Source organism: Daucus carota, chromosome 8 (assembly GCF_001625215.2).
Source record: "Daucus carota subsp. sativus chromosome 8, DH1 v3.0, whole genome shotgun sequence".
Classification (NCBI taxonomy): Eukaryota; Viridiplantae; Streptophyta; class Magnoliopsida; order Apiales; family Apiaceae; genus Daucus; species Daucus carota.
The window spans coordinates 1524195-1551723 of NC_030388.2; the positions used below are offsets into that span (position 1 = coordinate 1524195).

Consider the following 27529-nt stretch of genomic DNA (forward strand, 5'->3'; position numbering starts at 1 on the left):
ATGCATTTTAAGACGTATATAAAATATAGTTTCCAAACTTATTTTCGAAATTTTCTTTTTCTAAATAAAAGTCTAAAAATTAAACTTTTATTAATAAGAAAATAAAAAGTTAACATAATTTATGAAGCTATATTATATGAAAGTCTTAAAATGCGTGCCATCTAATCGAAACCACCCAACCGTAATAAACTATTCTCACTACCATCACAACAAGTATAGCTGTATCCTTTAACGAATTACATTGTCTCTAGAATAATTTAAAACATATGTTAGTTGGGTCCTGTTCCCTGACATATGGTTGTCAGGGAGCGGTTATTTGACACATGGTGCCACAGCCGTTGGATCGATGATCCAACGGCTGTGGCAAAAGAAAACATTTTTTCCTATCCGCGCTTAAAAATCGCGGACACTGTGTCTATCCGCGCTTTTTTGCGCGGACACATACCCTTTCCGCGGTAAAAAACCGCGGACATTCCAGATTGTTTTAAAACGCGGAAACAAACGTATATATCACTGACGGTTACATATTCAAACACAAACACAAACTCTCACCCTCTCACCCTCTCATCCTCTCTCAACTGCACACAACTGCTATAACAAATCCAATCAAGCTTCAAGAACACGATTATACTTTTATTTGAAGTGGGGAAGCTGTGGGGTTGGTCCAGCAATCAACCAGGTGGACTACATATTTGTTCCCGCAAATGTCAATGACAATCACTGGATTCTCATGGTCTTTGCTGTGAAGAAGTGGGCTATCATGGTTCTCGATCCTTATAACGATAAGTCTGAATATCCAGACGAAGAAGAAGCAATGGTACTAAATCCTTCACTCCTCTTCTACTAATATACATGATGGTTTTGTTATGATGTTTGTTTTCATGTTTTTGTTGTTTGTAGGTCGGTGTACTTGGAGGGATGCTTCGTTTTCTTGCCAAGGGTCAAAAGTTCCCGCAAGAGGACCCTCTAGTTCATGTTTGGGATGAGATGCCGAAGCAGCAAAATCATTTTGATTGCGGGGTGTTCGTCTGCAAGTACATGGACTACACATTGCAAGGTTATGACCTCTCCACCTTGACGTGGGATACTTCGGATGTTGACCTATTCCGCTATAGGATTGCAAAAGAGCTTCAGAAAGGGAGAGCGAGGCGAATCCCTAGTCATCTTATGCGGCAAAGGCTAGAAGGAGCCAAGGAATAGGACATTTTCGTAGTTTATGACATTTTCTTAGTCTCGTAGTTTATGACATTTTCGTAGTTTATGACATTTACGTTATATATATTCAAGTTGAACGATGTAGTTTACTTTATTTCAATCTCTATATATCTTGGTTGTTGATTATATCGGTCGTTTATCGACCGTGTCCACCCCCCGACCCCTTTCATTCAATTTTTGTTTATGTGTTTCTCGTTTGAGTTTCCCCCGCCCCTTTATTGCATATTGTTAGGAATGTCAATCTCTATCTTGTGATTAAATTTGAGAATTTTTGGAGTATGCTCAGTTTTTGGATGTTTGATAATTTTTGACGTTTTGGGGCATATTTGAAGGCTTAGAAAAATTTGGTCAAATTTTTCTTCGGGAGATTGTTGTTGGAATGCTGTTTATTCAGGTTTGTATGTAATTTGAACTGTTTGACACTGTTGAAAACAGGTGGGAATGTGCAGAAACAGACTGCACATTCCACCTGTTCCCACTGGAGTATATGCGGTAAAAAACCGCGGATGGACTGGAGTGTCCGCGGTTATTTACCGCGGATATTCCAGTGGGAATATTTTTTTTTTCAGCTCCTCTTACTGTCTTTCATGCTCATATATACTCTTCTAGGACCCCTTAACCACATTATGACTTTTAAAAGTTCATACAATATGTTTTCATTACCTATTGCCATTTGTTTGGAAAATGACCACTTTGAACAATTTTGTGAACTTTGCATGCATATTGCCGCGAATAGACACGTTCAAAAATCATAAATAAATTACAATAGACTAGAAACACCATAATTGAAGTAATGACAAAACCTCGTACCATTTTGACAATGTTAGCACTAACAAAGAAATTACTACATAATATTGTCATTTCAATGTCAATAATACATCGAACGGTGTCTATTTTGTTGCGATTACACAAAAATACATATAAAACCTGAAATCAACATTAATCAGGTACGGGGAAGCTAACTAACTAAACACTGCTAAAATGTTGGAGAAGCCTCCCGATAGTCGGTGTGTGGAATGCCCGGGCGTCGCATCGGCTCTAATGAAGCATGCCACCCAATACAGCACAACAACACAACCTTCACGGAGCACACCTTCGGTCACATTGGCATGCGTATTGTGATCATTCCATAGTGTGACATGAATGCTATTAGACCCATCGTAGAGACGAAATTTGCTCCATGGTTCTTTGCGCGTTATCCATTTTCCCGTATCATCACCACGAAGGTTGGACACCCACCCCTTGACATATTCAATTCGCATTTGGTCACGCGTGCAACCCGGGCGAGGCCTCAACTTCATAATGTCGGCTATCCTATCACACGTCACAATATCACCACCATCCCACAACGATACTTTGTTTGGCCCGTCGGGATAGTCCTTACCCAAGTTCAAAATAGGTAGAAAATATGGGGTCAAGTTATAAGCCACCCTTTCGAACATGTTATCGCTTGCACACCACTGACAAGCTTCGGTCCAATTTCTTGACCGGTAGGCCGCTTCCTCAGGCGGGTACAACTCGGTGTCTTCTTCCTCCAATTGGGGAGGTGGTTCGTGCATCTGTGCCAATTCGTCTAGCTCATGAATTGCTTCCTCCAAGAAGCTAAAACTAGGTGAATCACACATTTCTTCCGAGTGGGATGGTGGTTCGTACATTTCTGCAAGTTCGTCGAGCTCACGAATCGCGTCCTCCAAGAAGCTAAAAGTAGGTGAATCACACATTTCTTCCGAGTCCGAGATTGAGTTGCTGACGTGTGACACTGACTCATCATCCGAACCGTCGGCCATTTCACCTACAAATCCAACAAAGAACAAGTTAGTTACACCAACTCATACGAAGGACAAATAAACCACAAGTAAAACATAAGAGAAATTTTTCTAAAATGTGAATTACAATTGGCCAGTTTGAGCTTTTCTTAAATCATCTTCTTTTTTTTTGGGACACGTCCTAACATCATGTCCCAACATATTGCAATATCGGCATTTTCTTTTTGTTTTTGTAAGTTCCTCAACGGGGCTTTTAAAGCGGTGCTCTTTTTTCCGTCCCTTTGTTTTCGACACCAAGGGGTCAAGGATACTCTCATGCAATTTCTCACCACCTTCTTGAGTTGTTTTTGGATTTAATTCACCTCCTTCATTTTCGACCCCGTCAACGGGCATGCTCTCAAGTATTTCTGTTTCCCGATTAATAACCCCAACGGCATACTCATACCGCTCTTTCGATGCCATGCAACTATGACTAAACGACATGGTAAGTAATGTCATGTGGTTGAATCTTTCCGTGGGAGTCATTTCATGAGATGGTGATTGAAATTCGGACGTGTGATATGGCAACTTGCCATCAACTCTATTGGCGTCCCTTGTCCAACGCCGTTTGACAAAATGTTCTGGTAGTTCTGCCACACACCTCTTCGTCAAGACGGCAATAATGTGACGGCATGGTATGCCAACATTGTCAAACATTTTACAAATGCATGAACCCCATAATGACACCTTGTTGAATGATACGAGATACGTGTTTCTCTGAGAAGCACGCATCAACGGTCTATAACATTTGTAGAACGTGTCTTGAACATCTTCCAAGGACCGATCTCTATCTTTCTCCACAAAGTACTTAGATGATTCAACCAATTGTTCCTGAAATCTTCGAAACATTTCTTTCGTATAAATGGAAGCTGCGTGGTGCTCCAGAGCGGTTTTCATTTGCATGCAACGACTTCTATGAAACGTCACATAATCCTCGTCTTTCTCACGCATGAATTGCCTCTCCAAAGCTTTTTGTGCACCCTCTACAAAATCTTTCAAACCGGTGCAAGAACCAACATAGGCATCGAAATATGCATTCATTCCTTCACTTCTTGATGTGGTCTTTTGACCCGCAGAAAAAGTGTTTCTTGTGTAAGCCTCGACCCACTTATGCTTCAAAGCATATAACCCTTGAAGCCATGTATTGCCTTCCAAATTGTACTTCAAAACCAAAGCATTCCACCGATCTTCAAACACAACTTCAGTCAAAGAGTGATATATGCAATTGTTGAAATCAAATTTAAACCCTTCCTTCGAATAATATGTTGCAAGTTTCTCGGGGAATTTGTTGCTAATGTGCCATGAGCATAACAAATGTGATGTGTTCGGAAGTTGTGATTCAATAGCCGCGGCCATGGCTTGATCTTGATCGGTTATGATAACCAAGGGTTCTTTGCCTTCCATTGCTTCTAGCCAAGTACTCAAAACCCACTCAAAAGTTGTCTTCAATTCATCCCGAACGAGTGCAAAACCAAAAAGTATTGATTGATAGTGATGGTTGACTCCGGTGAAAGGCACAAACGGCATAGCATACCTATTAGTTCGATATGTAGTGTCAAACGCAACCACATCACCGAAGTTTTTGTAGGCCATCAAAGAGCGGGGATCGACCCATACAAGACACTTCAATCTTTGTTCGTCATCGAGGAGAGTCTTGATGAAAAACTTACCGCCGCTCTCTTCTTGCAAACGGTACAACAAATCAAACCGGCTTGAGCATCATTAACTCCCATGTTGTCCTTCCTAAAATCACGTACGACATTTCTTAAATTTTGGCTGTTAAAACCTACTTGTTCCGCTCCTCCGTGCATTTTACCAAATATATTCATTTGTTGTCTTGGTTGGACACCCGAAACATGTAAGCTCTTGATCAAATTTTTTTGTGTCGCGCTAACACGTTTCTCCCGTCTTATCAAACTCATCTTAGAAGGAGTAACAACTTGGTGATTGTGTTCTAATTCCAAACCGGTTATCTCCCAATGACTTGTTTTTTTCTTATTAACCAAGTACATTCTAACTTTGCAACCACTCCTAGGAAGCACATCTCTACGCCGTTTGCCCTTAACACTACCAAGACTACCAATCAAAATTTCTTCGTCATCAACGGGGTTTTTCCCACGAGTTTCTCCCGCTAAATTACAAACATACAATCGTCCATATATGGATTTATCTTTGGCACGCTTCTGTGTGTTTTGTATCTTAATTGCAAAACCATTCTTTAAAGCATACGCCCTAAACATATTCTCCCCGGCTTGTAAATTAGGAAATTGTTGATTCAAGTGGGGAATAATAATAGGGTCATCTCCATCAACACTATCCTCACCATGATCATGCAAATTACCACTACTTTCATGCATACTACCTATGTCATCATACATTTTATCACTTCCATCAAATTCTTCACTAACTAACTCCTCATCATCACTATCAACAACTTCAACATACTTAATATTGTCTCTATCATGACCACATTCAACTTTATCATCATGTACATCAACATTCTTGGTTTTTTTCAAACTTTTTCTACCTTCAAATCTTGCAAACATTTTATCCATTATTGTACAAACAAAATCAACAAAACACTACTACAAATTAAGCTTACCCAAGACAAGGATTGAATATGGATGAGAAGCTCCACAAATCAGTACACTTTCCAAAAAAATCTTCAAACACAGCTTTGATCATTTGTTGAGCATCTAGGTTATAAAAGCTGTGCGTGCACAGCTCTCTGCAATGACCGCGGAAAAAAACCGCGGAAAGGGGAAGTGTCCGCGCACAAAATCGCGGAAAGGGGGGGTGTCCGCGGTAAAAAACCGCGAATACTAAAAAATGGAATCTTTTGTCCCAGCCGTTGGATCGTTGATCCAACGGCTGGGGCACAGTTTGTCAAATAAACGTTCCCTGACAACCACATGTCAGGGAACAGGACCCATGTTACAATAGTTAATGAAAGTGATATGGATCTCAAGTGATTATGGCATCACTTTAGGGCACAAATAATTACCTTCGCCCAAACCCGCCAAAATAGAACTTCCATTACCCTACCTCTGGAAAATTAAATATTTAAGCGGGGGACCAATGTCTTGAAGCCAAAAAAACTTCAATAACACTAAACGTGGCACTGAACCTACTGTTAACACACTTGAATGAGGTGGAAAATTAGTATATGTATATGTATCAGTACACATGATATAAAGATTATCCTATTCCCTTCCTAAGTTTTGAATTTCGAGTGTACACATAACCTCCTGCTTTGCTAGCTACATATATAGAGGTAGCAAACGAAATCAAGTCAACACACACTCTTTTGATTAATATCCTCCATAAATCAAAATTCACGAAACTTATAATTACGGGGACACACAAGAGAATTATAAAATTACCTTGAGGGATTCCATCATGCAACAAACTAAGACGACTGTGAACTTCTCCGGATCCAGATATGCACATCCTGCACGACATAAATTTTTAGGGTGGAATCACTAAATTCATACCATTATAACTTGGTTAATAATAAACAGCAAACATGATCTAATAAAAGAGAAGAGAATCACAGCCCTCAATTAAATTTTTACACTTAAAAGACATACCCATGTTCTGTTGAGTATTATTATGTAGATGTTTTAGCTTCCTACACTCTTCTGCCATCTCTTTTGTGAGAACACTTTTGGCCTGCCTTGTTTTCTAGGTGTCACATACATTGGGAAGAATGGGGTGTTGTGACCAGATCACCGCACAACCAATTCTTGAAAAAACCTCGATCTACATTGTAAGTCTAAATGTAAAGACAACCCGATTTGTTGCTCGTATTAGTGCCTTTAACATGTATAACCCTTTTGATGGCCTGGAACCTGTTTTGCCACACACAAGGTTGACTAGCTCTCAAGAACCTGCGTTCCTGCCTTCAAATCCAGATGCTGGAGTTGGTAAATATTTGAAAGGAGCTTATGGTGAGCGATTGGTGCCTCATCAATGTGGCTATGGTTGCTGCGGTCCAACTGAGAAAATGTCCAAAAGCTCTCTGTTGGGGCCTGACTTTTCTGATTATTCAGAGCCTCCATCCTTTTCTAACCTTGAACTGGCTGCATTGGCCGCAGATATAAGCAAGATCGCTTGGCACAAGAGTGGATTTGAGAGCAGCAATCTAAAGGCACCATCTGATTATGTAAGTGGGCGATTGATGATTTCTGGGGGGTCTCATGTCCAAATGGAATTCTCTGACGAGAGTAGGAAAACTGTCCATTCACACACATAAGAGGGAATAAAAAATCAGTGAAAATGATCACTGGGTATCTTCCATCTTCTCTAAGCAGGCAAACTTTGTCTTGGGATCAAATGTTGCTTAGCTGAATTTATGTGAGTTAGGCCGTCTAGCATTGAATTTCTTGAAATGTTTAATTTTCTGATCTTGTAGAAATAACTAAATAAGTTACTTAAACCCCCTCCCCTGAAACTTTTGCATAAACCGATAATATGAAACCTTAAATGTGAGACACACAAGACCATTTCTTGTTAAGTTTTCTCTTAGAATAGAGTGCGAGTTTCTTGTCATTTAGGCAGTTGTGTGGACATAAGGTGGATGACATGGGGGGGATTTATGAAAATCACTTTATTCTGATTTCTGAGAGAGTGAAATGTTCGCATGCCATTTAAGTAGTTAAGCAGCATACTATGTTAAATATTACATCTATATAATAGTACATAGTTAGATATATCCCACCGTCATGTCTAGTTCAGACTGGTCTCGGACTGGTATCGTAAATATATGTAATTTAGGCTCCTTTCAACGGAGGATATGGTTGATCCTCTTTAACGACTTTATATAGGCAAGGGTAACAATTTTTGAATTCTGTTCTAGTTATATGACTATTATATGGTTGTTCACCACTCCGGCAATTCTATGCATGATTCTCAGGTGTGTGTTGTTGTCTATAGTATGGAGCTCTGATTAGTTTTAATTTGTTGCTAGCTCAAGTATGTACTAACAATGGTGTCAAGTAGATATTTTTGTAACATACGAGTTGATATTTGCTTAAAGGGTCCGGTCTCTCACAAACGTATGTTGCAGCATAAACGTAGTCTCGTTAGTTGAGTACTCGTTTGGTCTGTGAATACACGAGGGTCCACTCGGTACCATTCCCGGACCCCTTATAGTTGGTGACAACTACAGAATCTCGAAGAGCTGCCACAGTCCGTGATATAGACTCTTCAGTCCAACTCAGGAGACAGGTAAACTCCAAATGTAGTTAAAGTTGAAAAATTCTACACATATATAAGAAGGGAAATGCAGACTACATGTAGTAGACTAGCAGTACATTTTGGTACTATGTATTATTGTTGAAGCTGGTGGCCATATATAATGTACATGGGTCATGGGCTCACTCTATGAAACAATATAATATGGAGTGGGGAGGAGAAGTTACAAACCTTGAGCGCCAAAAGCAAAAAGAAGAGCAAAAAGTAAATAGACTTTAGAGGCTCATGAACTACCCCCACTACATAAACAATAGTTAATTATATCTATGCATTTTAGAAATCCTCGATTAATTTTTGATTAATTCTTTCAAAAAATAGGTCGATTTACGGATTATATTCTGATTTGACTCAAAATTCCTGATTTATCAAAAAAATCTCTCATGAATTGCTTATAAAATTCTTTATCAGCAGGTCGGTAACCGATAAGTTCCGATTTCCGATATCGAGAACCTGTGACATGTATGTGTGAATTTGTTACAACCAAGGCTAGGAAGCAATGGTACTAATGAAAGAGTGTATTATTGGTGACATGCTTTTTCACATGCATCCATTTACCCACACCAACTGTTACCAATAAGTAGTCTCACAGTTTCACCACCTTTTTATCAGTGTGTAAACAGCTTCAATCATTTCCTCCTTTTTTCTTGTTTTACTTGTCTCTTTTTCTGAATCATTCAGTCGATAGTGATCTACACACTCGACCAGAACAGAGCCCAGTTCAGCTTTCTTTCTTTCACTCCCCCTCTTTTTCTTTTCACTGTCCCAACTTCTACTATTTTATACTACTGCACAATGTTAAATACTTTTAACTACATTAACACTCTCAACTTCTGACCTTGAAATCCTCAGTTTTGCAACTGATTAGTAGATTTCTTCATCCGGGGATTCGAAATGTCGAGTCTTGAGATGATACATTTGGACTTAGAATGTGGTGGTCACCGCGGCTCTGCGGGTTTTTCTCAGGTTGAGGGGAGTACTTATCCTCAGTTTTATCCCAATGCTGATGGACCAAATGATGGTGGTTTTGATTTTGATCATAAAATTGAGCAGGTTTTGAATTCGGTGAGGGTTTCGTCGATGGTTGGATCACAGAGTTGGGTGGAGAGCAAGAATGAGGCTCAGGAGCTGAAGGTGCATTCGGAGAAAGTGGAGAGGGATTGCAGAATCTGTCAAATGAGCCTTGATTTTGATGATGGTGATCAAGATTCTGGAGTTCCTATCGAATTGGGGTGTTCGTGTAAGGATGATCTGGCTGCTGCTCATAAGCATTGTGCCGAGGCTTGGTTCAAGATCAAGGGAAACAAGTAAGTAAAATTAAACCATGAACTTTCATCTCGTCTTTGACAGGATTTGAACTCTTGACATCCCGTAAGAGGTGCACGGGAGGTACTAATTGACAGAAGAGAAAGTTTGTGCTAATTATTAATGTCTTCAATTTTCAAATTTATTAGATGTTAAAGAATTTACAATAAGTTTCAACATTCTCAGGACATGCGAAATTTGCAATTCAGTTGCACACAATGTTGTTGGTCCGAACGATGTGGAATCATCAGAGCACGCGAATGAGACGACTGCTGCAGCCTCAGCTCCGTCTTCATCAACCAGGGAGACGCGGACCTGCTTGAATGGCCACCGCTTCCTGAATTTCCTTCTTGCTTGTATGGTTTTCGCCTTTGTAATCTCGTGGCTATTCCACTTCAACATACCATCATAAATTTCCTCTAAATGTATGTTCAGATTCAGAGAGTTTATTTGCTAGATATCGTCTTATTAGCATTTCGAGGCATTCTCACATTTCTTAGTAAAGCGTTATTGCTGGGCTCGACTCGACTCGTTTGATGTTAAAAACTAGGTTGTATTGGATAATGATCATCTTTATGAAAATTTGTGAGCATGGTCCTTAATTTGTGCTTAATGGATCATGAGGTTCAAGACTCTATAAAAGATATCATCTCCTACGACTCGATCTAATATATACTTTAGCATAGTCTTTTCCGGCAACGTGCACGATCTCTGGAGTTCTGTGCACTGGCTCGGTTCTCGTCGAGTTGCATTATATAATGAAAGATTTAACCAACTATAAGCTGTCAATCTCTGGCTGGATGAGCCATTGCTGTCTCCAAAGCAGCTTGACTGATGTTCATAGGCTAAATTTTTCCTATATTATCGATGCACAATGTCTTCGAATGCTAACTCTAGTAACAGAATTCATAATACGCAGTAGAGCCAAATTTAAGTTATCAGAGTTCTTACAAACGCGTAAATTGCTTGAGATGTAAGATCAAAGATTCAGAATGGAGGAATGTATGATGTATTTGGTATGCAGAGCCAGACATTCTAAAGACAGATATCACAACTAAAGTTTCAAAATTTACAATTAAAAGGTTTTAGTAGGAACCTTCAAATATTCAGGAGATCAAAATGGCATGAGGGTAGAAAACAGAATCACATAATGTAATTAGGAAAATGGACATGCAGTACACTTTAATGTTTGTTTCTTTCGGCTTCCAGATTTGTGCCATCCTTGAGGGATTCTTGGCCATCGGTGTCCATTCCGAGGGTGAAGAGGGCAGCTGCCTGCAAGTAAAATGCAGTTGGCCACTCTGGAGACACCACCTGAGCTTGCATTGCATCTCCAAGTGCTTCTTGTGGCATGTCATTCATTAGGTAAGATAGGCAGCGTCTTGCAAAGACCGTGGGCGATACCATAGTCCCTCCATCAATGAACTATATTACACACAAGGAATAACTTCAGTCTATTGCTTTCAAAACCGCTAAGTGAAATTCGTTCCCCATACTTATAAATTTATAGTGATCAAGTACACAGGCACTATGGAAGGCAAAAAAAATACAAGTTGATCTTTTAGAATGAAATCAAATCTATTATATATATACAAGTTTTTACCAATCTATAACTATGTTTACACATATAACACTTAGTCTTGTGAGATTACAATGACTAACTGTTTTTTATCATGTAAAATCCACTAAGAAAGGTAGCATCGAATACAGTAGTAGGAGAAAGGGAGGACCTGTGTATAGCAGTCGATGGCCATAGTAAAATCCTTAGCTCGAAATGCTGAATCTCCTTGCTTTTTATAGTTCAAGGAATCCTGCATTTGATCTGTCCACATCTGGAAAGAAAGCTGCAAACCAAATAGCAAGTAAACATCATCTCATTCACAAGGAAACCTACATAATTTTATGAATCCCAATTTATGGCAGCCCTTCAAAGCAAATATTTATTCAGTCAACACTTAAGGTTTCATATCTAACAATGTCAAATGACATAAGGAGCTTAATAGTTCATACGCTAGATATTGTTACAAGCAATAAATTAGGTTAGGTATGTAATATACCAAATTAACTAATCAAAGCAATCAGTTAAATAAGGCAGGCAATGTACCTCATTAGCTATTCCTTCATCATCCTTGTATCCAACCTTCTCTAATATTTCATGTATGGCCGTCAGATCCATGCGCAAGCAAGATTCACCCAGTGGCGACAACATTAATGGTTCTGCGACATTTGCATTTCCATGTGGAATGCCCATCAATTGATGTGATGGAACCTGAATGAGCAACTAATTATCAGAACTTCGCACATCTATGATTGCAGCTGCCTTCTTCATAATCACATAATGCCAAATAGAAGCTATGAATCATAGCTTCTATTTGGCATCTTAATAAAAGGTTTCTATTTGGCGTCTTTAGGATCCAGGGTGATAGATGAACTTAGTTTTACTCCATTGTATCAATTAAATTTTCATATAACAGATATATAAACCGTCAGCAGAGGAAACCGACAAATCAGTTGATTATTGAGAACAAATACCTGAGATTAATAAAATAAGACTGTTCCTTGTTTAGTAACATATATTTACCAAAAGATTTAAACACTCAATTACTTGAAAATGTGTGAGGAGCTTATAGGTTAAAACAAATGTAAAGAGAAGACAGACAGATAAGCCTCTCAAAACAGTACATTTAGCCATGTATTGATACCTCTGTTTCCTTCTGAAGAGACATGAGAGATGTGACCAAGGACTTTGCGTTTGGCCTTTCACGAGCTTCAAACTGCAAACAACGAGAAGCTAGCCTTACCAGCTCAGTTCCATCATCATTTGTAAAATGACCCTCCAGACAAGAATCCATAAGCATCAAGAAATTCTTGCCCCGGATCAGGTCTAATGCCTGTAAAAAGGGATATATAATTCTCAGATTAATGGACCGACATATTATAGAAGTATCAGATCTTATAAGTGTCCATGAATTTCCATTGTCATAAAAGAAGTGCTACATAGATAAAGAGAAAAACTGAAAAACATCAGGACATTAGAATATGACCAGCTGAACAACGGATGAAGACTCTGCTCAGAAGAACCAGAATAGCTCACAATATATAAGAGTTGACGCTTGGAGAAATTAACTAAAAAGTAATAACCATCCATAACAGCTTACAGCAGATTAATAAGTAGTATATTCTTATAATAAAGATTTCATAATCAGCCAGCCTATGTGGATTCTAGATAGTGCCATCAGCATCATAGTCTAGGCATTTTGGTTGAAATGGAGAAGAGCAGTTTGGGTTAATACCTTCAAAGGATTCTGGAAAGTATTAAAGAACTGCTATTAGGCCCAGTGGAGAACCAAGTGTAGGCTGGTTAAAAATTTTGAGGTTCTTACTTACTTTTAAACATGAGTAGAATTTATTATCCAAACCCTGGCTAACTTTTATAAATTAGTATCAACGATATCATGTGTAAGCTTTGTTTGGTGTGTGAGTGTGGCTAAACATGATGAGATAGAGTGAATAACAAAGACATTCGAACTAAGGTGGAGTATTTAAATTAGAAGAAGAAGATAAAAGTGTGCTGATTTGTTCATGACCAATGCCGATGATGATTAACATATATGAAACCAGGCATGTGACCAAAAAAGACTTGACCTGATGTTATACACAGAAATTTGGAAACTTTAGAAGACAAATGACTAATTGCAGACCTGGCGATATAAAGTAAAGGGAGGACATTTATATGACCGACCTGGTGACCTTAAGTGGTATAGACATGTGATTTATGTTAATCTATGTGTTATATTCTTTAGAAAATGGAGTAGTGCAGATGATGATATTATAGACCTTTTACGCAAAAATTCTAGCTATTAACTTCTGTCAATAGGTTCCTGTTGGACCATCCACGTCCCGCAGTGTCAGAATTCTCTTAAAGTTAATGATAACTTGCAAGGTTTTCAGGACACTTGCTTCTAATATTTGCAAACCAAGAATTGATAGAAGACATACCAATACATATACTTTACTGTATACAAACTCAGAAATGAATGCTTACATGGCTTGGTGGAATATGTTTTCCGCTCAGAAGATCTAACATCATAGTTCCAAAGCTGTAAACTACACTTTCTTGCGTCACCCTTCCTGGCAAAAACAAGCATGCATAAATTCATGTTAGGTTCAGCTTACTGAAACATATCACTAAAAACACACTTCATCTATTCGACGAGCCGAAAATAACAGAACACATCCCATGCATCTATCTTTTAACTTCTTGCTTTATTTACAAATATTTAAAAAGGATGTATACTGCAAATTACCTGTTCTCAAATATTCAGGAGGGGTGAAGGCCAAGTTTGTACTATAACTTTTGCCATCTCTGCTATTCTTCATCAAGCCGAAGCAAGAAAGCCTTGGATTGCTATCCTATGTATTAGGAGATGCAGAATAAGTCCACCACTTCAACTAATAAATGGGCTAGTAGGAAACAAACATAGAAATTTCTACCTGATCGAACAAAACTCTGTAAGCATTTAGATCATGATACAATGAGCGTCCCTTACTGCTGCAGTACTCCAAAGCTTGAGCCAAGTACAGAGCAACTCTCAATCTCATAGACCAATTCATCGGTTGGCTCTCCCCTAAGGCAGTCCAATACAACTGCTATCAGGAAATATTGAAGATACACTAGTATAACGGTGCCATGACCCATGACTGAATATTATTTATTAGAACAGTAAAAGACTTAAGTATGCCTATTGTATGCTATCATATAAGAATCTTGTCAACGACATAAAATTAACACAGGTGCATACACTTTAATTTAGTTTGCTAATTAATATATAAAACTTCTATTCCACTTAAACATAGGAACAAGAAACATAAATTTTCCTCTCTATTTTCTTAGCTGAAAAATTCCACATATATTTCATGGGTTTCAACTTCATTTCGTGTTGAAACCTCATAATTTGATCAATACATTCTGATTAATAATACTAACGAAAGATACCTAAGCAATGGAGGAGAAGAAGAACTAACAATCTACTCACAGTGGAATAGATGTTTCGCCAATGTATCATTAGGCATATATTCAGCCACAAGCAATCTCTCATCTCCGTCACTACAAAATCCTATTAGATTCGCCAACCTCTCGCTTCTCAGATTCCCAACCAATCTTGCTTCCTCCTGGTAAAACATCAAAAACTCCAAATTCAAAACAGGCACACCAAAAAACGAAATTACCAAACAATGTACCAACATCATATAAAATTACTAACAATAAATTGTCGAGAATCAGGCCAAGCGGACTTGTTGAAACGCTTGATTGCAATCACCCTAGTATTCGCAAGAGTTCCTTTGTAAACAACATTAGGAGCTTTCTCACCGTGCTCGGACACTATATTATCTGAATTAAAACCAGATGTGGCAGCTTGTAGCTCCTCTAAGCTAAATTCCCTAAAGCTAGGCACTGCATTCTTATCATTCTGGCCTCCATTCTCTACAACATTATCACACACACAAAATAGCCAATTCAACACTACTAGCATATAACAAAACATACGCCAAGTTACCAGCTCTCCTAAAACCTTAATATAAGATCTTACCAACACTTTATCCCGACACCTCGAGACTTTAGGAGAACTGTTAACTTAATGAGAGATATAAAATATAAGATCTTACTAAGACTTTATCCTGAAATCTCGAGATTTTAGGAGAACTGCTAACTTAACGAGAGATATAAAATATAAGATCTTACTTAGACTTTATCCTGACGTCTCGAGATTTTAGGAGAACTGGTCACTTAACGAGAGATATAAAGAGAAGGGGTGGTGGAGAATTACCAAGATCGGAAGAGGGTTGAAGGACAGAGGGCTTGAGAGGAGAATGCCACCAGCAGAGGGAGAATCTGGAGCAGCGGCCACCCATGTTCACCTGAGAAACTCAAGCTACTATGGTGTTTAGTGTGTGTGTGTGTGAAGTGAGTGTGTAAGGAAATAATTAGTAAAACCCAGTTGAGTTCGAGTTCATTAAACGTGTTAGAGAATTATAGGGAACAATGTCGGTAAAGAGAGACTAAGACAAGATACTCTGGATCCTGATCATTATCTTAAAGACTTAAACTTACTTTTTTCAAATACAGTCTTATTTCCGTAATAGTTTTATAGGTTTTTAAATGTGTTCGATTTGATTCCGTTCGTTTCAATTACACTCATTATTATTAAATATTTTGATTTGATTTGTTTTGTTGACTTTGTTTTTCTTATTTGGATCTGAATTAATTTAAATTAAAACATGCATAAAATATGTCGGGTAACTCAGACTTGCATGTGAGAAATTATTTATAAATGAAAATTAATTTTCAAATTACATATTTGGATAATTCTTTTATATTGTAAATTATCGGGTGTTCAAATAATTAATATAATGATAAAGTGTTACAAATTATTTTTTAATTATTTTACACATATATAGAAAATTAAATTTTAAAACTAAATATAAGTTCGAATTTATAGCATAGTGACATTTCTAACTTATAAGTTCAGAGCAACGGCTTAAAACCCGGTTTTTGGGTTTATAAGTCAGAAGCACTTATTTTGTATCGTTTGTATAAAAAGTCAAGAGAATGCTAGTTTTTGTTTCAGGACTTATACTTATTTAGGAATGCTAGCTTTTGTTTCAGGAGTTATACTTATTTTTCAAACACTTTAATCACTTACAAGTCCTAACTTGTTTCTAACTTCTACTCTATTTTTTTAGTTTAAGCGAGAAGCATTTATTTTATACTCATCCAAACCGCCACTTGTTAACATGTTGTTGGATTTTAAGAATAGAAAATTTTCCACATATCTTATCTATTGAAAAATGATGTTCAACTTCCTCATCATTCACATGTTGTGAATTGTGATTATCTGAAATTCACATAAATGGCTGATTCGAGCCAGGTAAAAAACAAAAGAGATTAAAATATTAGTTTGTGAGATGATAAAAAAAATAACGGCGTAGAAGCAACGGTCGGTTTCAACGGGATGGGCTAGGGTTTCAAGTCAACATTGGCGTAGAAAACATCCCATTCTCTGTATGTAAATTTGCAGCAGATCCATGTGCATTTTTAATCCATTGACTGCTTCCTGTTTTTTTTATACCCCTTGACTTGTTTCGATTCTACTCGCTCAAATTAATTTTTACCGTTTATCCTTATTGCAGATAATTCCCCAGCAAACAAGCCGTGTTCGCTAATACATGTCGATTCGATTAAAATGAATAATTGATATGGAACAAAAATTCTTTGTTTTTGTTTTTCTGTCTAGATACGATGCTAGAGAGTGTCTTCGCTAATATCGCTTGATTATTTTGACAATTATGTTCATTTTCATTTTTTATGTTTTATATTTTTTGGTTATTTAAGGTCTTAGCTAACACATTTTTATGATATAAGAGAGTTATTGTCAAAAACAATATAATAAAAAGCAAGAATCGGACTAAATCAGTAAGGTCACGGACTAAGGATTAATTAGAAATTCAATCAGTTTGATAAGTTACATAACATGGATTAATCGTTGATTAAATGATAAGTTACTGACTTTCAGAAGAGAGGCCAAAAGTAATTAAAGAGATTACGCTAACGTTGGTGGTCAATAAGTAATCAATAGAAGTTGAAAACGACACATATTTATTTACTTTTTCAAAACTTCCAATATCACAAAATTCATATAATTAACCAAAATTTACATTTTGGATGAGAATGGGAATAAATAAGACAATTACCAATACAAGTATACTATTAGTGTTGGTACTACAAAGATCTTGTGATTGGTTAAGTCTGGCCATCTGGGACATAGCCAGAGAGCTCTAGCTGTTCTACTGCTCTAGTACTGGTGCAAAGGTTGAAAACTTTTAGATTTTCTTTGATATGATCCAGAAAAGGGCCCCCAATTAAGAGATATTTGAGCTAAAATATACTCCTCATATGGTGTTAGGGACCATGCATAATGATTTTGTACAGAGAGACAGACATTGATCATCACTCCACCACATTTTCGCTAAGATGACAACAATAAAGCTCACTCGCTTCATTATTATGCCCACCCCTCCAGGGTTCATCCGGCCCCCTGCCCTCTCTTATATTCTCGTTTCGGCATCCGTTTTGACGAGAACACGAATGTGTGAGTATTTTAATTTTATTGAAATATCCTATGTTCGTTTATAATCAAATGGAAATACTCGTTTGAGAGTTCATGTAAGTATCTAGATTCTTTAAAATATCGTACATTCGGTCATATTTAAATGGAAGTAAGTTCATGTGAGTATTTAGATTTTTTTAAAATATCGTACATTAGCTCATATTCAAATAGAAGTAAGTTAAGGTGAATATTTAGATTCTTTTAAAATATCGTGCATCGCTCATATTCAAATGGAAGTACTCGTTTCCTGACAAAAAGAAAGAAAGAAAATGGAAGTACTCGTTTGAGAGTTATTTGCTCATAATCAAATGAGTGAGATTCGAATCCTTACTCCCCTTCTCGCATGCTTACAAATAATTCAAATTTCGATGTGTTCGGTGAGTCCGTCTTATCGACCAGACCTTGAGTTAGGCGAATAGCTTAGATTGCGCCGGCATGAGTTTTTGTGATCGTACAATGGGGCCAATTTGGTGTCATGTTGAACAAAATTGCACATGAAAGAAGGTCCAGAAGGGTATAGCAAATGAGGCCGTGTTACAACCCATATGCGCAAGTTTTAGATTCATGTGAAGAGAGAAGAACATAATCAAACCCCGTATCTTTAATATTTATACCCTTGTCCTTTTCAGTTTTCACCTGTATCCTAATAATGAACAACACAGTTCGACTTTGCAGACTTGAGCTACTTGCATACAACCCTATATCCATGTTACTTACGTCTCAATCAATAAAGTTTGAGAAGACATGGACGCTACGTATAATCTCATAATATTGCTAACTTTTTAAGTGCAGGAGGAGCAAGATATATAGTGCCTTGCAAGTGTAACTCGTAATAAAAAATAAAACCACATCGACGTCCTTAACCACTGATATGAACATAAGCAACACCATATCGATACTGTTTCTTGAATGCTCATGGTATCCATTACACGTATCCGACGAAGTGGAGCTGTGTCGATATGTTGAAGACTCGATGTGGGTAACTAGAGTTTGGGGAGACATAAAACGCGGGCTTTGCTTCAAAACATGAACAGACAGAATGGCAAGGCCAGGCCTCTAGACCCTCTCCTTTAATCTCTAATCCTTATTAGTGTTATGTGCTAATTAGTGTCACAATATACGCTGCTAGACACTGAGCTATGATAAACCAGAGGAATTCCACAGTAGATCTGAACAGCTCATATCACGTGCTCATCATGTGCCCACTTGACCAAACATGTCTTGGTCATTGTTTACAGGTCACGGCTATTCTAGATCTCTTTCAGTTTGGCACATGTTTTTTACTTTGAATTTTTTTGGACCAAGTGTTTCAGAGTGGTACCATCTTTCATTTTAAATCTAGAGAAGAACGAGGTCACTAGTGAGAGAAATGATTGAAACAATTAGAACTAAAATTGCCATATTAGACGGGATGCATGTACATAATGATGAACAAGGTTAACCTGTGGGGTTCGAACTCAAAAGTTTAAGCCACAACATCCGAAAGCAAGACCTTTACTGCTTGATTTTAGAATTACAACTGCAAATCACTGAGACGATTGGTTGGATCCAGAAATACTTTCCCTGCAGCAGCTTGCACTTTCTATTGACCATTCATTGCTGGCTCGGTGTGCACCACATTCGCCAGTTCTTGCACTTTGCCATTTGTCTGAGTTCTCGACCTCTGTAAAGAAGAGAAGCAATGGCGTTAAGACTCTAAAAAGGATGAAGGGGCCAAGAAAAACCAATACACGTATATAAATGAGGAGATTGTGCTTTATCAATACCCAATCTGCCTGATCTACAGAATTTCCATTTAGGAGCTTGTGATTCTCTTCTTTTACTCGGCTATCTTTACTCACTGGAAGCAGCAATGCAGATGAACTGCGATCAGGCAGCTCTAAATAGAGAGAACAATGTCAACGTCAATTATATTTAAAAACTCAAGGAAAACAAAAAAAAAACTAAAATCTTAAAACAAAGTAAAAATCAAAGAAGGCTGGATTAAAAAGATTCTAACCTGGTAATTTATGATCGATAAAGTACACCACCAAATTGACAGTATACCTGGAACATTAGCATGCATTAAACCGTTCAGTAAAAATGCTAAATGCTCACCAGACATATACAAATTTAGAAAAAAAAATTAGAATAATGTACCAAGCAACAACAACATCGACTGTGTAATGTTTGCGGGAAGCAATTATCAGGAGGCTCTGGATAATGACTGTCAACCAAGCACACTGCTTTATAAATCTGCAAGGAATATTAGAACCCAAAAACTCATTAACACTTTATAGCAGGGGGATTTTCCAATAATAAATTAGGGAGTGGGAGGGGATAAAGAGGGGTAGGATCATGTGAGCAATGAATTTATAGCATATAAAGCTACCATATGCAGGCATACCTCCGTGTTCCATATTTCTGATACGTGCGTACAAACACTAGAGAGAATATCATATGAGATGAAAATATCAAATCACCACAGCCATAAAGCACTCCCCGAGGAACTGCAGATATTCAAAATTATATTAGCAACAGGCGCACATATATTGGTCAGGATCTTTATAAATAAATACTCAGCCAGCAAAAGCAAATACATGTGTATAATATATATAATATTTAAACACTTACTAATTACAAAAACTTCTAGAATGTTATCAGGTAAAGGAAGTGTCGCAAACTTAGAACCCTGCAATATGACAAGGTAACTTAAATTTAGAATACATAATACCCAACAGTTTACACTGGACATCCTAAAAGAACTTGGTATGCATAGCTACAGCCAATAGCCGCTGAAGGTCATTAACTATAAGGAGTATTAGCAGTTATTACCTCGCGGCAATGGTAGTTTGGACCAGGAAGTTGAGTAGAATAGAATGTTATGATTCGAAGAATTTGACAACCCTGCGACACATAAATAACATGAGGAAACAATGTATATAAAGTTTTTTAACACAAATGGAACCTTGACTTATCAATTCCTTTAATTTAAATTGCGCTTTTGTGAACTGAAATTCAATATATAATCCTCCTAAAATCTATTTACTGGATGCAGAAACTACCTCCAATTGGTTGGCAACATATGGATGTCTGTCAATATATATTCACTTTATGATATCAATACTACAAAACATATATATTATTAATCAAATGAACACGTGCAACCCGTGACGAAAGATAAGATATCACACGACCCTGTGATGACATCTGCACGAATTACATTTGAACATCATTTATTTCCTAGGTCATGATAGCATTAACGGTCAGGAATATTCCCTTACCATTTACGCCAGACAAATGACACATCATCATACTCATACAGAAAAGTCCACTTTACATGCATATACTATTATTACAAAAAGAGAAATACTCCCTCCGTCCCGTTGGATTGTTAACATCACTTTTTGGCACGCTTTTTAAGACCTCTATAAAATATAGTTGCATGAGGTTTTTTTTTATAAAAAAAATTCTGAATAAAAGTTTGATGTTTAAACTTTTATTCAGAAAAAAAATAAATTAAAAAAACATTATAGAACTATACTTTATAAGAGCCTCAAAATGCGTGCAAACAGTGAACGTTAACAACCCGGTGGGACGGAGGGAGTAACTTACAAATAGAAAGGCCAGAACCCTGCACCACAAAAGAACTGTGTAGATTTTCTTGTTCTTGAGGATAAAAGGATGGAAAGTCCACTGCAACAACAGATACAAAAGGTTAGAATATATTCACACTCTTACTCTTAAACATTAAGAAAAAACATGAAATCACCAACTGCTACTTGAAACCCTATGGACTTGATCACCTATCAATTCCATTCCATGGGTTTGATTGATAGTACTTCCATAATGAACTATAATGTGATCGACACTAGTACATTGGGTTAATAGTACGATTATGTACAGGATAAAGGAGTATAATTTGTATAAGTATTTGGATCAGACTTGCAACGCGAGTACAATTTGTAAAAGTGTGTGGATCATACTCGCAAACAAGCATAACCAGAGTTCTTTGCACCAAATATAAGCCTTCAAATTCTAACAATCAAACAGATGTCCAATATAACATGTTAATTTAAGCCACCCATGACAATATCTCTCTCCTAGTTACACTTATCGGGACCTTAAAGAAATATATATAACAGTTTTTCTTTCTTCTTCTCCGGTAAAGGAATCATCTTTAAAGCCACATAAAAAGCAAATAACATTCTTTAAATAAACTGAAAACAGGAGAAAGAATCTCACCAACACAAAAGACGCAAAGATGAAGGTAAACACAGTTTCACTGATGTATGCTCTTTCTATCCCTAGTTCCTGAAAGGCCAAAATTGAAAATTAAAAACATGATATAGTAAAAGCAATCATAGTCAGCAGTAGTAGTGCATTATACCGAACAAAAAAAAGGGAGAGTAAATACTCAAGTACACATACTGGAAGAAGATAATAGCCAACATCTTGCAAAATGGGGCCTGGTCGATGGAAATAATGCACTCCGCGAGCAGCCAGCCCATGTATATACTGAGTAAGAAAAAATACACAAACTTTTCACACTCTGGAGCAACATAAAAAAACAACATTCACAATTTTAAAAAAGAAATAACCAGCACTTAAAACACAGATCTTCTTCTATATACATATTCACTCAAGCAATCAAATATCGAATCAATTACGACCACAACACATAATATTCCCTCGTCTAATTATACAAAGTAATCCTCCTATCAAGCTCCCCTATCATGATCATTCATCAATTATAGTGCATAAAATCCAAAATTTAACTAATTTTAGCAGTTAATCAACTCAAACACAATCACGACACATAACATTCGCTCATCTAAATTATCCTCCTCTCGAGCTCATCCAAAGAATGTACGTCAAATTGAAATACATCATGATCATTCATCAAACATAATGCATACAAGACTAACTTTCAACTGATTTTAACAATTAATCAACTCAGATACGATCACGACACGTAACCATTCACTCGACTAGTTACACACACTAATCCTCCTCTCGAGCTCACCTAGCGAATGCAGGCCAAATCACAATACATCATCATAATCATCCATCAAACACACCACATACAAACCAAAATCCAACTAATTCTTACAATTACTCTACTCAAGTACGATCACAACACATAATATCCAATCGTCTAATTACACAAATTAGTCCTCTTCTCGAGCTCACCTAACACATGTACGTCAATTACAACACGTCATCAAATCATTTCATCAAACACATCACATACAAACAAAAATTCAACAAATTCTCACAAGTACACGACTCGTAATCACATAATAGCCGCTCCTCTAACTACAATAACTAATCCTCCTCTCGAGCTCACCTACCGAATGCAAGCCAAATCACAGCACATCATCATAATCAACCATCAAACACACCACATACACACCAAACTTCAACTAATTTCACCAATTCAACGACTTGTAAACACGAATTCATCGACTAAACTCCGTACCTGACAAATTAGTCCGCCGAGAAGATACTTCCAGTTCTCGAAAAGTAACTTAAGCTCCGTACTAGTTTCCGCACATATCCTCTTCCACAACTACACATCAAATCAAAACATATACACACACATATACATACATATATCAGATCAACAAGCTTAAACACAGCTAAAACTTCACAAATTACACAAAATCAACAAAATAACTAACCTTCGAAGCCTCGCGCCCGATGTAAAACGACATCGTTTTGCTCACACAACAAAACTCAGGGTCATATCATATAATTAATCAAATAAGTCAAATTTAAGCTCGAGATTGCAGCTTTAGGAACTGAATTCAAATTAGTTGTATTGAATTTTCAGCTCAAAGTAAATAAATTAATTAATACAATTTAATTTGTTTGAATTGAGAAATGAAAACAATTTGATTGTTTGTATGTATAGGTGTGTGTATCGTCTGGGGTGTGCTGGAACACGAGGTGAACACGGAGGCGACAGTTAAGAAACAGAGATGAAGTTGTAGAAGTAGAAACAAAGATAATGATTTATATATTTCTTTTTGTTTTTAGAAATTTAAATTTGAAAAACAGAAGTATTTTCGAGCGATTGAAAGATCGGGAGCATGGGATGTGACCGAAAGAAAGGTGGAATTATTGCCCGGGAAATTAGCAGTTAGCGGTTAGCGGATTGAATTAGCTGTTTTGACTAACTGATTGAATCAAACAGTAAATAGCTGATTGATTAGTTTTTTCTGACACAAATCAAAATCGTTAATCCAAAAAACTCCTCAAAATAGCTTTTTCAAAATTTAGCTTTTTCGATCCAAACCTCTATTTCAATGCGCTAACTACCAAAACACTGATATTAACTTATTTTAACGGTAAAACCTCTAAACACCTCAAACCTCTAATTTTGTTCAAAATCAACTTCTAAACAGAGCCATTGTCTTACATACGATATTTTGGTTTAATTTTTATAATTTCAAAATTTGTAGTTTTTTTTAATTTATTGGGATAGTGGACTTGATCTACTTATGTTGTGTTTGGTTTGGATGAATGATTCCGAAAAGAATGGAATGAAAAATGAACTATATTATGGGCAATTGTTAACAAATTTCATTCATTCTTCCATTCCATTTCTTATATTATGTGCTAGAGATCATACCTTGAATTTGAGATGGAATGCTCCATTCTCTCCTACCCCCAATTTCTTCTCAAACCTCATCATAGCAATTTTGCACTTAAATTTATTCCAAAACCTCCATTCTATCTCTATTAGTTTCAAATAATTTTACTCATTCCATTTCATCCCATTCTTCCCAACCAAACACAACATTAAATATGTGTTCTTTAAAATTACTATGTCGGTAAAAGAAGTGATTTTATAATGTTCATGCATATATTTATTAATATTCTTAATATTTATATGTCATATAAAAATTAATATTTTCTACATAATTTGATAATAAAATTTATGTCAGTTTTATAATAATTAGAAAACAAATTTATCAAAATTATGATGACTTATTTTTCTTAGAAACAAAATAAAAAATTATTAGATATTTTACTCAAGGTTTGTAACAATAACAAAACCTTATTTAAGTTATTTATACACTATTTAGCATGAAATTTTATTAATTTGTGAAATGGGATGACTTTGTTTATATGTTCAGGGGAGTATTTATCTTTTGCTTTCATTTAAATTTGTTATAAAAATATTTATTAAATTTTAGTTTTGCGAGAAAAAATTAATTTAATCTGACATGCTAGATTGTGGGCCCAAGTCACGGGGTTCACAATGTTGCCGAGGTCAGGGATACAATTTTGATGACTGCATCATTTAGCTTTTGAAACTTCTTCGATATTATCATAATGGTTCTACAATTTTAAATATATCGATATAATAGTATCAGCTCTAGATAAACAAATTCACGTCATGAGTTGTGGACTCTTTGCTTTGCATTTTAGGGTCCTTTTTCTTGTATTTATCCATTACATTTGCAAAATATATCACACAATCACTCAATATACTAGTGTTAATTTAATAATTATAGCACGAGTAGTGGTGAAACAATTACATTGGAGTTTGATTACGAAAATATAAAGAGTGTATTGAAATTTGTCCATGTTTAAAATGTTTAGATACATCCGAGTCGAAAATGTATACACAGCTGCACAGTATTCATCAGATGGGTGATTTTTACTATTAGGCATTAGCATAGAGTACTCCATGTTCACACAAATCACGAAGGACCTTGCAGATGTGAGTCATTCAACATGTTGTTGTGTAGGACCAATCTGGTCAAACTATTGAGGCGGCCATATCCATTTTTGGTTGATTAATTAATTAATTAATTAACTACAAATAGTTTTATACTTTTCTATAGAATATAGATTGGGTTTGACAAGATTTAAAAATATTTAGTAATCTTAAGTATTTCTGTCAAAGTATAATTCATTCAATGTTGTTAAAGAACTAATTCATCAATTTATCATTAGATTATCAAATTAGTAACTTGTTCAAATACAAATCACACTTAGCATAAAAATCTAAAAACTAGTGTCAAAATGATTAAATATCTTCTCAAACTTTTAAAAACTAACAATATCCCCTCTAATTTTGCCATCAATGTTTCAAAATTTACACTTTCTACCCACCTCACACGTCAGCACTAGGGTCCACACAGACTGACACGTCACCCTGCCACGTCAGCACTAGGGCAACCATGCTGCCACGTCAGCAAGTGCTGACGTGGTACATGCCACGTCAACGGGGCCACCCAGGCTACCACGTCGGCAGACTTGCCACTTCAGCAGTGCCCCCCCAGAAATTTAAAAAATGAAATGAAATGAAATACGGTTAGTAATTATGGAATGCTCATAACGAAAAATAGAGTGTATTTAATGGTTTTTAGGTTTCTAGGCTAAATTGGTTTGTATTGAAATAAGCCTTTATATACATGTGTGAGTTCAATTTTTTAGTTGTTATAAGCTCACTGAGAATGTAATACACCACAAAATCCATTTCAATTTCTCTCTTTTTCTCCGATATTAATGAGTATATTGTGTAAACTGAACAAAATTAAAATGCATATTTTTGTTTTTAATTATATTCAAAAGCCTAAGAGATCAACAGCTGATTTTTAAAAAAAGAAAGAAAGTCAACACAGTTATATATTTTAAAAATATTATAAAAGCCGGCCGAATATTATTTGCATAGACTTTGAAAAGTTCAATATTCAAGGAAGAGTGGTCAAGGGTCGTTAGGATCGATGGGTAGGGTCGGGGCATTCGAGGAAAGTAGCCGACCCGTGTTTGGAAGTTGATTGGAGTTGGTCTTGGAAATCGTGCACTCGTGATGCCTTGTGGCGCTTTCAACGGCTTTTCTGTTAAAATATAGTGATATATTATTAATAATAATAATAATAAATTGACCAGTTTATGTATAAAAAGGACAAAATATATTTTCATATTGTTCAATATTCTTCGATCAGAAATCGTCCATATAATTGAGCAACGAGATAAAGGCGTTACGGTATTTTAAACGCAATTTCGAGACCTCTCCCGTTTCGTAAATAACACAACTAAGTGGATGAAGCTGAGTAATAAGAAATGTATGATATTTTGAAATTTTCGGTGCTAATAACATTTTTTTAATGTCAAAAAATAGATACTATGATATGTAAGCATTTATCGATTAAAATCATTTAAAGATCATCTACGTGTCACATTTAAAGATCAAGTAAAATTTAGAATTCCAATTCCTTTTTCTCTTAAAAAAAAATATGGTCAATTATGTTTGGTTAACTAAATTTGTCTATCTAAAAATAATAATTTAGATATAGCTTTACATAAGCATGAACATAGATAATCTCACTAGAGTAATCATTAGTATCCTCAACAAAAAAATTATATAATTAATTTAGCCAACAAAAATAACCAACAATTATTCATATTACCCTTGAAGATGTTCTTAGTAAACATTATAAATAAAATATATAGAAATCGCCTAAATAAAAGTCTAACTCAGATGGTACATCTTTCTTTTTCATAAATATAACCGATATCTTTATCCATATTTGTCGAAACTTTACGAATCTCTTGCATTTATCATTACAATTAAATAATATATTCTATTTCTAACAATTTATAATATTAATAAAATATTAATTTTAAAAAATATAGATAACTAATATAATTAATTATCAAAGTATAATCAGTGTATTACAAGTTCAACAAATTTTACTTAATATCCAATAAATTTAATCTATCTATCCAATTTTAACCGAGGAGATGAGCTCACATCCCTAAGAAAGGGAATTTATTTTTGAT

The 27529-nt window shown here is 36.1% G+C and overlaps 5 protein-coding genes across 5 annotated transcripts; 2 read left to right on the top strand and 3 right to left on the bottom strand.

Moving 5' to 3' along the window:
• Nucleotides 1-2177: 2177 nt before the first annotated feature.
• LOC108197914 (protein FAR1-RELATED SEQUENCE 5-like) lies at nt 2178-4613 on the bottom strand. The gene is made up of 2 exons (XM_017365652.2): nt 3293-4613; nt 2178-3007 (listed from the first exon to the last, which is right to left on the bottom strand). Exons 1-2 carry the CDS (start codon nt 4611-4613, stop codon nt 2178-2180), a joined length of 2151 nt encoding a protein of 716 aa, XP_017221141.2.
• Nucleotides 4614-6843: 2230 nt separating this feature from the next.
• Nucleotides 6844-7275, top strand: LOC135148323 (transcription factor MYB1-like). The gene has a single exon (XM_064082995.1). It carries the CDS (start codon nt 6844-6846, stop codon nt 7273-7275), a length of 432 nt encoding a protein of 143 aa, XP_063939065.1.
• Nucleotides 7276-9028: 1753 nt separating this feature from the next.
• On the top strand, nt 9029-10070 carry LOC108199476 (uncharacterized). Its single transcript, XM_017367299.2, has 2 exons — nt 9029-9580; nt 9765-10070. Exons 1-2 carry the CDS (start codon nt 9168-9170, stop codon nt 9988-9990), a joined length of 639 nt encoding a protein of 212 aa, XP_017222788.1. The 5' UTR covers nt 9029-9167; the 3' UTR covers nt 9991-10070.
• A 501-nt stretch (nt 10071-10571) lies between these two features.
• On the bottom strand, nt 10572-15697 carry LOC108200015 (serine/threonine-protein kinase BSK5). Its single transcript, XM_064083035.1, has 10 exons — nt 15407-15697; nt 14843-15063; nt 14615-14750; nt 14073-14206; nt 13886-13991; nt 13624-13709; nt 12281-12469; nt 11683-11847; nt 11309-11422; nt 10572-11003 (listed from the first exon to the last, which is right to left on the bottom strand). Exons 1-10 carry the CDS (start codon nt 15489-15491, stop codon nt 10761-10763), a joined length of 1479 nt encoding a protein of 492 aa, XP_063939105.1. The 5' UTR covers nt 15492-15697; the 3' UTR covers nt 10572-10760.
• Nucleotides 15698-19119: 3422 nt separating this feature from the next.
• On the bottom strand, nt 19120-23740 carry LOC108200095 (phosphatidylinositol:ceramide inositolphosphotransferase 2). Its single transcript, XM_017368159.2, has 12 exons — nt 23410-23740; nt 23208-23297; nt 22157-22243; nt 21971-22039; nt 21341-21421; nt 20561-20632; nt 20360-20417; nt 20133-20235; nt 19886-19981; nt 19746-19792; nt 19513-19625; nt 19120-19409 (listed from the first exon to the last, which is right to left on the bottom strand). The coding sequence occupies exons 1-12, from the start codon at nt 23440-23442 to the stop codon at nt 19329-19331; spliced, it is 930 nt and encodes a 309-aa protein (XP_017223648.1). The 5' UTR covers nt 23443-23740; the 3' UTR covers nt 19120-19328.
• Between the last annotated feature and the right edge of the window lie 3789 nt (nt 23741-27529).